Here is an 11,622-nt window from a genome sequence, read left to right on the forward strand (position 1 = left end):
TATATTATCTTTTTTATTATTTATATTACAGTCCTTTTCTATTATTTTATATGTGATTTCTAGCGAGAACACACGAATAGAAACTTCAAAATCCCTTAAATTAAGTATATCTCTTAATCGACTTTGTATTTAAATCGAAAAACTTGGGTCTAATTTTCAAATTTTGGATTGAGATCAAAAAATTCCTTTTTTTTTTTTAATAATTTCTTTTGTTTATTCTTCCTCCATGTTTTCTAGTTCTATATTTGACTTGGCAAATCTTAATAAAATAAATAAAATGAGAAATGAATTTTTACTTAATAATAAATAAAATAATATAAAATGGTAATTATGTCTTGGTTTTCAAACTATATAACTTACAAGTAAAAGTGGACATATATTTTTAGTATAATGGACAAATAAAAATGGACGGAGGTCATTCCTATAAGATTTATGCTATTCTATAATTATTAAATTCAATTTAAATCACTTTACTACTTAAATTGTGATGGGAGATTGATCTTGCTTAGAAAAAAACATAAAATTTTTGATTTATTTTTGAGAACTTGTAGTTTATCTAATTCTACATTTACTTATGGGAGTATTTACCTATTGAAGAGTTTTTCTATTATTTTTCTTATTTTGATTGGCGTAATTCCCTTGTTGAAGATGTTGTTTTACTTGTGCAAATTCATTTTTTAATATACATAAGAGATGCAAGTCCCTTGGTCAAAATGTTGATTTTACTTCTGTTAATGGGTGTTAATGAGTGTGATTCCTTGTTTAAGATGCTAATTATGTTCGTTTTTTATTTATTTTTGAGGTGTAATTTTCATATTTGTAAATAAATAAAAAAAGCCTATTAAGTTGAGCCGAATAAACTAAAAAGAGATAAACTCGACCTAAATACACGTTCCTAACAAGATGTACATTGAAGAAAATTGTGGCACCCGCCACCTTCAAATCCTAGATCCGCCTCTGGTTCAAATCCATTCAAAAGAATTATTTAGGCCGTCAAATAATGCCACTAAACTCAAATCATATTTTACTATGCAGTCAAGGTCAAAGTCAATCCAAAACTCAACTCCGAGCCCATATAATCAAGCCTAGAAATAAATTACAGTCCTGAATCACTCAAAACCCGAGTCCAAAGCTACAAGTAGATCTTTAGTTCCACTTTGTTTACTAGATCAAATCCTTAATTTTCAAATTTTAGGACTTAGTCCAAAAAATCCCTCAAATTCTCATTCAAATATGTGTAGTTCATTGGGCAAATTCGAGTTTAGAACACGCAGACATTTTTACTTTATCAAATCATTTAATTATAATGGTAGCGTAGTTTAACGTTTTTTTCAAAGGTGGAAGTGAAGATTGATATCATTTAAGATGACAATTTATTTTAGATCATTAATCGAGGAGATGGAGAGATTGATGCGCTTTTTTTTTTTGGGGTGGGGTGGGGTGGGCGAAATGGAGGCTCGCCGTGTGCAACAAGAAAGTGTCGCCAAGGCTTAAAGAGTAGACCCTATTTTTATTAAAAGAAAAAATTGTGATATATATGTTTATTTGGTCTATTTTTAATGCCACGTTCGGGAGATGAATGTGGCGGAGTTCATTAATTAATATGGATGTGTGGGCAAGAACAATAGGAGGATAGGATTAATAATGAATTTTACGGGAAAGGGGTTCAATTTATTCGGAAAAGATGAGGACAACAATATAGCTGGTCAATCACGTGCACTAAAACTTTTTTTGAGATTTTTTTTATAAAAATAGGAGAGGTAGAGGTAGATCTCAAGTTTTGTGACACAATTTGATTAGACGGAGACAAATTTTATTAATTGTATCCGACATACCTTGAATCTTTAAGTTTTTGATTAGGATAGATGGTTAGTAGGTAATAGAGTACATTAAAAATGATTTAGGGTGGTCGCGTAATTTTTTTTAAATAATGTGTATTGATATATAACATGCATTTATTTTATTCATTTGACTCATTGCCTTTTTTTTCTACGTTTACGTTTCTGCATCGATTACATTTCTTTTTGAGTTGAGGATCTATAGGAAAAAGTCTCTCTATCACATAAAGGTAGAGGTATGGTCTGCGTACATCTTACCCTCCCCAGACCCCATTTGTGAGATTATAATGGGTATGTTGTTGTTGTTGTTGTTGTAGCATGCTTTAATGTAAATATCGAGTGCATATAATTATTTATTCAAATTAATATCATAATATGTCGGTAATTATATAGCGTCACACTCACATTCCTAATGCTTTGACCCGTATAATACCTTTCAAATGGTCTCTAGTAAGAACTTATTATAAAAGTCTATTTTTTCAAAATATTCTGTAGTAACGATATAAAATATCCTCCGGTGAAACATGTTGAATATTTCAATTCAAAATATTAAAGAGGTATGTGTAATTATTCCATCAATTATTTGAAAATCAAAGTGCCTCCTAACGAAAATCATCCACCAAAATATTCAATAACAAAAAAAGATGTTACTATATACCTCTTTATTCAAAATTTGATTTCTCTTCTATGGGTTGAATAATTTTCATCCCTCGTTCATATTCTCTTAGAAGTTGGATCCTAGATTTTCTTTTCTAAATTTTTTTCTTTGAAAAAAACTAAAATAAAAATGAGAAATCTTATAATTAATATAATATAAATAATTTACATGTTTAAAGTGTAGGAAAGTAATAGTAACAAATAGTTGGTATATCTTATTAAGTAATTTTTGTTCATTTCTTATTTATAAGTTTTAGAAGATACATGTTTCAAAAACGTTTATTCTCTATTTCAATCAAATATGTGAATAAAAATATTTTAACAAAAATGTTTATTTTCTTTATTAAATTTCATAAAAGTAAATATGTAAAAACTTCTTATTTATAATTTTAATTTTAATAATTATATATTAATATACATAGTTACGGTCTTAACTCTTACGGATAAACCTCATAGGTGCAAGTGTAGGATTTCTATATTATAAGGGGTTTAAGTGATTAATTTTCAAATACAAGGGATGCATCTGAAAATGAGTCATATTACAGGGATGTTATTGTAACTAACTCAAAATTTATAAATGACAGATCCCTAAATTTCATCATCATTGATTCCCTTTTGGGAAATTTTCCAAACTTAGAGCAAAAATCCAATGGCAAACAGAAATATAACTTTACATTGAAGGGTAAAATTGTCATTTCACATCTCACTTGAGAGAACCACCAGAACAGAAAAGGAAGGTGGAGGGTCCATTTTCAGTTTCCACTTTTTATTTTTTATTTTTAATTTCAAAGTTTTAAATTTTTTATTTCTAAGTTTTCCTCTCCTTAAACACTTTTCCCTCAGCAAACAAAACCACCAAAGACCACCATATACCCCCACCCCCACTTTACCCTTTTACTCAAACCCCACACCCACCAACACAACAACTACTACTACTGCCTTGTCATCTCTCAAATCCCATGTTAAACAAACTGGTTTCTTGATCCAAACATCATGTTACTACTTCTTGCTATTATTACCAACTCATTTTGTCCAAAGGTACCCTTCACATTTTCTTGAAATAACAAGTGTTTTTGAGCTTTGTTTTGTGAAATGACCTTTTTGTTAGGAATGTGAATGTGGGGTGTTTTTGCTTTCTTGATTTAGTACAAGGGTTGTTGATTTTATGGGGTGATTTGGGTTTTCTTGGATTCTGATTTGGGACATTTTTTTGTATGTAAAAATGGAATCTTTATATTTTTTTGAGCTTTGTGATCTGTTTCTTCTGTTTTGTGCAGTGATCTTTTTGTTAGGAATGTGAGTGTGGGCTGTTTTTGCTCTCTTGATTTAGTAGAATTTTCAGTATTTATGCTGATTTGGGGTTTCTTGGATCCTGATTTGGCACATTTTTTGAGGTTGAAAATGGAATCTTTTTGTTGAGTTTTTGAGTTTGTGATCTGTTTCTTCTGTTTTGTGCATTAGCCTTTTTGTTAAGAATGTGAGTGTGGGCTGTTTTTGTTTTCTTGATTTTAGTACAAGGGGGGTTGATTTAATGGAGTGATTTTCAGTATTTTGGGTTTTCTTGGATCCTGATTTAGGACTTTTTTGTGTGTAAAAATGGAATCTTTATTTGAGTTTTGAGCTTTCTTGATCTGTTTCTCTGTTTTGTGCATTAACCTTTTTGTTAGGAATGTGATTGTGGGGTGTTTTTGTTTTCTTGATTTAGTACAATTTTATGGGTGATTTTCAGTATTTCTACCCATTTTGCTGATTTGGGACTTTTGTTTGTGTTTAAAAATGGAATCTTTATTTGAGTTTTGTACATTTTGGTCTTTGATCTCTTTTGGGTTGCTGAGTATATCTGCTTTTCTGGATTTAGTACAAGGGGTGTTGATTTTATGGGGTGATTTTCAGTATTAAAGTATTTCTATACATGGTAGATTCTTTTTGCCCATTTTGCTGATTTGGGTTTTCTTGGATCCTGATTTGAGACTTTTTCTTGAGTGTGAAAATTGAATCTTTATTTGGGTTTTGAAACATTTTGGTCTTTGGGACTCTTATTTTGTGTGTAAAAATTGAATCTTTATTTGATTTTTGTACATTTTGGTCTCTGCGGTCGGGTTGCTGGGTATGTCTGTTTTTTTTTTTTTATTTATTTATTTATTTTTGGGATCTATGGAACTCTTTGTCGGTAGTTGCTGTGTGAACACCCACCACATAGTTAGTTTAAGGATGTTAATAGCTTACTACTGTTATTCAAGAAGACCTTTTAATAGAACTGATTGAAAGAGATATACTTCAGATTTGCTTGTCTCCATTGATTGCAATTTGGAAAAGATATCCAGACCTGTATGTTGTGAATACTGTTTAAGGCCACTGCTCTATTGTATCTCCTTCTATCCCAGACTAAGTGGTTCAATTAAAAAAAAAAAAAAAGAGAATACGGGTATTCTATAATGGTTTACAACATCTTCAGATCTCTTTTCATTTTCCCACTCCTCATTCTTGTTAGTCATTTTCTCTTGCTCATTAGTTGCAAATTGGAAAATAGTTGATACTTCTATTGGTGTTTACTTCCTTTGTTAGTTAAACTACTCTTAATTTTGCCTAAATAATAATTTTTTTATTATTGAAGTTAAGCTTGAAGTATTTAAATTTGAAGTTAACAATGAGATATAAAAGGCTGATCATAGCCTTTGATGCTTCTTGTTTTTATCTTCCCAATGCGATGAGATGCTTATATGGTGCTTCTGTTGAATAGGTATAACGTTACTGGTGAAATTGGTCCACTGAGGTGGTTTTAGAGCCTGTTATCAAGTTTTTATTCGTGAATAAACGCTGTTGTGTACGTGCATTGCAATTGGCATCTGCTGATATAGCTAGGTTGGCCTAATGGGTTCTCGGTTCCCATCTCATAAGTTGGGCAATGGCCTTTATGTATCTGGCCGGCCTGAACAGCCAAAAGAAAAGACTCCAACTATGAGTTCAGTTGCCATGCCTTATACTGGTGGTGATATCAAAAAGTCCGGAGAACTCGGGAAAATGTTTGATATCCCAACTGGAGGGGCACGGAAATCCGGACCTATTAACAATGCCCCAACAAGAACGGGATCATTTGGTGGTGCTGCTTCTCATTCCGGTCAACTAAACTCAAGCAACCGCATGGTTTCTGGTGGTACTGGATCTGTTTCTTTGAAAAAGACAAACTCTGGGCCTCTAAATAAACACGGGGAGCCTATAAGGAAGTCGAGTGGGCCCCAACCTGGAGGGGCTCCTGTTAGTTCCCGCCAAAATTCTGGCCCGATTCCTCCAGTTCTACCTACCACGGGCCTCATTACATCCGGGCCCATTTCTTCAGGCCCACTAAATTCAGCTGGTGCTCCGCGGAAGGTGTCGGGTCCGTTGGATTCCACTGGCTCAATCAAGCTACAAAGTTCTATTGTTAATAACCAGGCGGTTACTAAGCTAAGCCATGGTGAAGAATATTCCTTCCGAAAGAGCTTCCCGAAGTCAATACTTTGGTCTATAATTCTTCTATTTGTGATGGGATTTATTGCTGGGGGATTTATTCTTGGTGCTGTTCACAATCCCATTCTGCTTGTCGTTGTTGTTATCCTCTTTGCCATTGTTGCTGCAGTATTCACATGGAATACTTGTTATGGAAGAAGTGCTATTGTTGGTTTCATTTCTCAGTACCCTGATGCTGAGCTTAGAACTGCAAAAGATGGTCAATTTGTTAAAGTATCTGGTGTAAGTTTTTTCTTGATAATGCAAAATTCATTCTGCGCATTTTCAGTTATCACTATTCATATTCTAGACAATATTACTCACTTGAATATTATGGTTGCTGTATTTTAATGATACCGCTAATCATAGTCAGAAGTTATACACATAAGCGCGCATACATATAGGTATTTACCATTATCAGTGTAAGAAAATTCTTCCTATGTGTATCTCAGAGCCAACAAAGACAAATATTTGGGATACGAAATTGAAGAGCTAAAAGTTTGAGGTCATAGGATTTTAAAATTCTGGACGTGCAATTTAGTCAATTGGCCCAATACTTTCATAATATATTTTGGTCAATTGGCCCAATACTTTCATGATATATTTTGGTCAATGGAGACTTAAAAAAAGGAAACGACCATAAAGTTTGTCATATCTGTTATGCAACTTTCACCTTTGCTGTGTATAGATAAATCATATACTAGACAGGATCTGTAACACAGTAGTGCAAACATTTCTACTTGCTGTTTAGGACAATTATAGTTGGAGTCAATTCTGTGCTCTATCTCTATAAGTTTCTTTGTAGGTGAGTTCAGCTCCTTGAAAATTTTAAAATGCTCTTGCGAGTAGTTTATTAATTTTATTGTTGTTTACATTTGCCATAACTCTAACCTTGTCTGTGTTGGATCCTGAAAATTAAACTCTCCGAATATTATGTCTTAACTATTACTTTATGGATTTGCAGGTAGTTACATGTGGAAATGTTCCTCTGGAATCTGCATTCCAGAAGGTTCCTAGATGTGTTTATACATCCACTAGCTTATACGAATACCGGGGTTGGGATTCAAAAGCTGCCAATCCAGAACATCGTCGTTTCACTTGGGGCCTTCGTTCCCTGGAGGTGGGAAGATAATTAACACACTTTTTTATTCATTTGGAAATATGCCCTCTTTTTTTTTTTTTTTTTTTTTTTTGAGTGATCAGTTGGAACCTCGAGGAACCATCTCGCTGTCACCTTCTAAGTGAGTGAAGTAAAAGAAGCTTCTATGAGTCAAGATAAACTCTCCATTGTCAAAAAATGAGTCAAGATAAACTCATCTGCTGGCTCTATCTAGAGAGTGTATCAAAGATATCATAGAACTACATTCCTTTTCGAAAAAAAAAGGGCTTAGAACTACATGACCTAAAAAGTAATTTCTCACTTAACATGAAGAAGAATCCAGCTTAGGCGACTTCCTATTTCTTGATTTCAATGAAGTAGGTCTCCATAAATAGCAGGAGGACTCCAAAGCCTTGCATAAAAGGCACTTGCCTGGATTTCCTGCAAATATATTTCAGAGTGGCAACTTACCAAGATACTCTCAACTCAAAAAGATTACTCCCTCCGTTTCAATTTGTTTTCCTTAGTTTGACTTAGCACGGCGTTTAAGAAAATTAATAAGACTTTTTTATCGTGTGGTCTTAAACTAATGAGGTGTATGATGTACTAAAATGCCCTCTGAATCTTGTGGTCTATGCCATGTAGGATGTTGGATGTGAAGAGTTACTAAATAGAGAAATTGGCATTCTTTTTTAAACAGACTAAAAAGTAAAGTAAAACAAACAAATTGAAACAAAGGGAGTTGTAATTTATAAATCTTACTACCCAGCATTTTATCTGCTATGAAATTATCGTGTTGATCTTCATTAATAAAAAACTATTGTGTTAATCAGGTGAGGAAAGCGCGGTTTAATTTAATGTAAGCCTTACATGTTGGGGATGAAGCAAACATATGATTACAGTAAAACAAAAGGCTTGATATGCTTCTTAACATACAAGTAATCACAAAACTAAAGGCTTTATATGCTTTTCTTCTTTTCTATGTGCAGAGGCATGTTACGGATTTCTACATCTCTGACTTCCAATCTGGATTAAGGGCATTGGTGAAAACTGGATATGGTGCAAGGGTAACCCCTTATGTTGATGAATCTGTTGTTGTGGACATCAATCCATCAAATAGGGACATGTCCCCCGATTTTATCAGGTGGCTAACTGCCAGAAATCTATCCAGTGATGACAGAATAATGCGATTGAAAGAAGGGTATGATTTTGACAATTTTAAACAATTGTGCATAATAATATAGGACAATTATATTTTTGGACCGCTCAAAAGAATAATAGCCAGCAAATGTATGGTTTTGGTAAATTAAAAAAAAAAAAGTATAAATATACATATAATATACAGATTATATACACAAAATATACTATAAAAAAAAAAGTATAAATATACATATAATATACAGATTATATACACAAAATATACTATAACAGTGTATAGTTTTTGTATATTTTGGCTAGTGCCCATAATTAATTTTGGCCGACGGGCCAAAAATGAAAAAAGCCTTAATAACATCTAGATGCAGATCCCCACCTTATATTGTCTTTGTGAAAATGTAGTGTCACTCTTGACTCTTTTCTCATCTACATTTGCAATCAGGTATATAAAAGAAGGTAGCACGGTCAGTGTAATGGGAGTTGTCCAACGAAATGATAATGTCCTTATGATTGTTCCTCCGCCTGAGCCGTTTTCAACAGGATGTCAGTGGGCTAAATGCATTCTTCCAGCCAGTCTGGATGGCGTTGTACTGAGATGCGAGGACAGTTCAAAGATTGATGTCATTCCAGTGTAGCCGATGAAGGCCCTACTGTTTTTGGTATGAAAGTTGTTGCAAAATCCTCTTTTCCGTAGTAATGAGGATGGCGTCTCCACTCGGTTAACAAGGTGTATAGTTTGTCAATCCTATTTTTTGCTTTTTTTTTTTTTCTTTTGCCCGTAATGGTGTTGGTGTGATTAGTATTATAATAGAGGAAACGTGTTGATTAATGAGGATTTTTTGAGGGAGTTCTTATGGCCAGAGAACTTTTATATATTTTTATTCATGTGGGGGCTTGTCAAAATCTGTTTGTCCTGAAAAAAAAACAAGGTATGTTTATTTGGTTTGATGAATTCTTTTGTGGCCTCTTAGCCACTTTCAAGGCTGTTGTTCTAGCAATGAACTCATTCCCACTTGCAGAAATATGTTGCTGCTAATTGCATATTGAAAAGTTGATGCTTTGAAGTTCAGGCAAGGAAAAAAATTTGACATTCTTGATACGATTGGAGTTTGATGCTAGATCAAGCTTAGTGCACGGGACCGTGCATAGCGGAAGCTTAGTGCACCCAGATTTGTGCATAGCGGGAGCTTAATGCATCGGGACCTTAGTGCACAGGTTTACCCGTTTTTCGAGCTTGATGCTAGATCAAGCTTAGTGTACCAGGCTCGTGCATAGCAAGAGCTTATGCACCCGACTGCACTGGAGTTTGATGCTAGATCAAGTATTTCTAGCTTCTCTCTATATGGTTTTCTACGACAATCTTGAGTATGAAGCTGACCGCAATTTTTTTGGAGTCTGATGGTAGATCAAGTATTTCTAGCTTTTACACACTATGTATATGGTTTTCAATCGACCAAAATCACTTTGTCTTCTTGACTACCACTCCTGTCTCAAACTACTTGATTTTTGTATGTTATGAGGGTTTAATTTACTTGTTTAAATCAAACTCTTTAAATTCTCAATAACATGTTAGATGCTTGAAAATTGTCTTGCTCCATTTGGTGTGACACGATTCGGCTTTCTAATTATGAATGAACTCTCGGATGCGGTTATTTATGTAATTATAGGTAGAATTGTTTAGTTTTCTATATGTCAATAAACTGCAAATGTGATTTCAACTTACAATTTAGCAATCTTGACCTTAGAAGGAATTAATTAAGCAAAGCCGCAAAAATAGTAGTAGGTGATTATTGGAATTTTTTTAGACTATTATCGGAAAAAGTTGCTAATTTTACGTTGTTACTTAATGATCAATAGCAAAATATTTAACTGTGAATTTTATGGCTTGCAATTGACATTAATTGAAAAATAATAATAATAATAATAACAACAATAGTTAGAACAACATTAATAATAATTATTATTATTATAACGCAATTTAAACTACAAAAGATTTGAGTCGATTAAACTAACACAATAACCAGTGTGGAAATCGTAGACCTTGTTGCTTTCAAGTTTGCACAATCCAACATGAGTTGTAATTCAACCCGACAATCATACATATGGGAACGGAGAATCTTGGACTTGCCGTTTGGACATAGTTTGAAACCCCAAATCATGCCTTTTTGGATGATATGAGATTTCATCACATGATTTGAAACCATGAGACGAAATTGCATGTCCAAACGCTGATTTCAAACCATGTTTTCAAATTGTATGTACAAACGCCTACTAAATAGAAAACCAATCACATTTATCATAACAAAGAAATCTTGGCAATGTCTCGAATGACCTTGCGAAGATTAAAAGTTATTCAAAGAACAAATGAGAAGATTTTTCCTCTCAATATTTCAAAATTATCACCAATTTGAGTAACTAATTAATGGAACAATTATAAGCATGTCCTGTAATGAACTAATGCCAAAGAAACCCATAATATCCTTAAAATAAAAGTTACAACATCAATATCAAAATACATGCATTACAAATTGTACTGCACACGCAAATATTATATTTTTTCCGTATTGTGAATTATTTTACAATCTCTTCTTATGTCGTACACACTCAAATCTTGTATTAATATAAAAAATAACTTGTTCACAAATCAAACTACCCGGAGTGATAAATGTTTTGTAATTGACGTTTAAATATTTGTCACATTTCACTCTAGTATAATTTTGCTTACTATTGTTATTCAAAATATATTATAATTTATCTTTACTTACGATTGTTTACCCAAACGTTTCAAGAATTTAGGTGAAACATCATTCCAAAAAATTGTTTGATTGGCCTCAGAATTCAGTTAGGGGTTGTTTGGTTCTTTGGTTAGAGTTATGCAGTTATTAGTAATGCAAGATTAGTATGAGAGATTCTATGCATTATTTTATACATGGATTAGATATGCAGGATTTAGTTATTTCATATTCTATTTGCATAAAATAATACTCAAATTTCCTCTTAACCGATACAAGTACTCTTCTTAATTATGCGGGTTTCTAAATTGCAAACTAAACACTATATTAGGCGTGTTGACTCTTATACATATTAAAAGTATGCAACCGAACATGATTACTTATGCAAAATTTAATATATGAATAATTTAGCTCCTAACAAGCAACCAAACGACTCCTTTAGAAGTTAGAACACCCAAATAATATAGTTACTACTAAAATTATTTATTACAAGAAAAAGAAAAAGTAAAAGTAACACTCTATATCTATTTGGAGAAAATATTTATCCGAAATGACCCATATTTCTAATATTACACGAAATGACCCTTTTATATTACTACTATATATAAGGGACAATCAAAGGGCTTTTGTAGTCCTCACAAAAATTTCCAACATA

At 32.9% G+C, this 11,622-nt stretch overlaps 1 protein-coding gene across 1 annotated transcript; it reads left to right on the forward strand.

The window, feature by feature from the left end:
- Nucleotides 1-3,343: 3,343 nt before the first annotated feature.
- On the forward strand, nucleotides 3,344-9,216 carry LOC132038983 (uncharacterized membrane protein At1g16860-like). Its single transcript, XM_059429493.1, has 5 exons — nucleotides 3,344-3,533; nucleotides 5,236-6,224; nucleotides 6,946-7,101; nucleotides 8,070-8,281; nucleotides 8,678-9,216. Exons 2-5 carry the CDS (start codon nucleotides 5,367-5,369, stop codon nucleotides 8,868-8,870), a joined length of 1,419 nt encoding a protein of 472 aa, XP_059285476.1. The 5' UTR covers nucleotides 3,344-3,533; nucleotides 5,236-5,366; the 3' UTR covers nucleotides 8,871-9,216.
- The last annotated feature ends 2,406 nt before the right edge of the window (nucleotides 9,217-11,622 follow it).

The sequence above is a fragment of the Lycium ferocissimum genome, chromosome 12, assembly GCF_029784015.1.
Source record: "Lycium ferocissimum isolate CSIRO_LF1 chromosome 12, AGI_CSIRO_Lferr_CH_V1, whole genome shotgun sequence".
NCBI lineage: Eukaryota > Viridiplantae > Streptophyta > Magnoliopsida > Solanales > Solanaceae > Lycium > Lycium ferocissimum.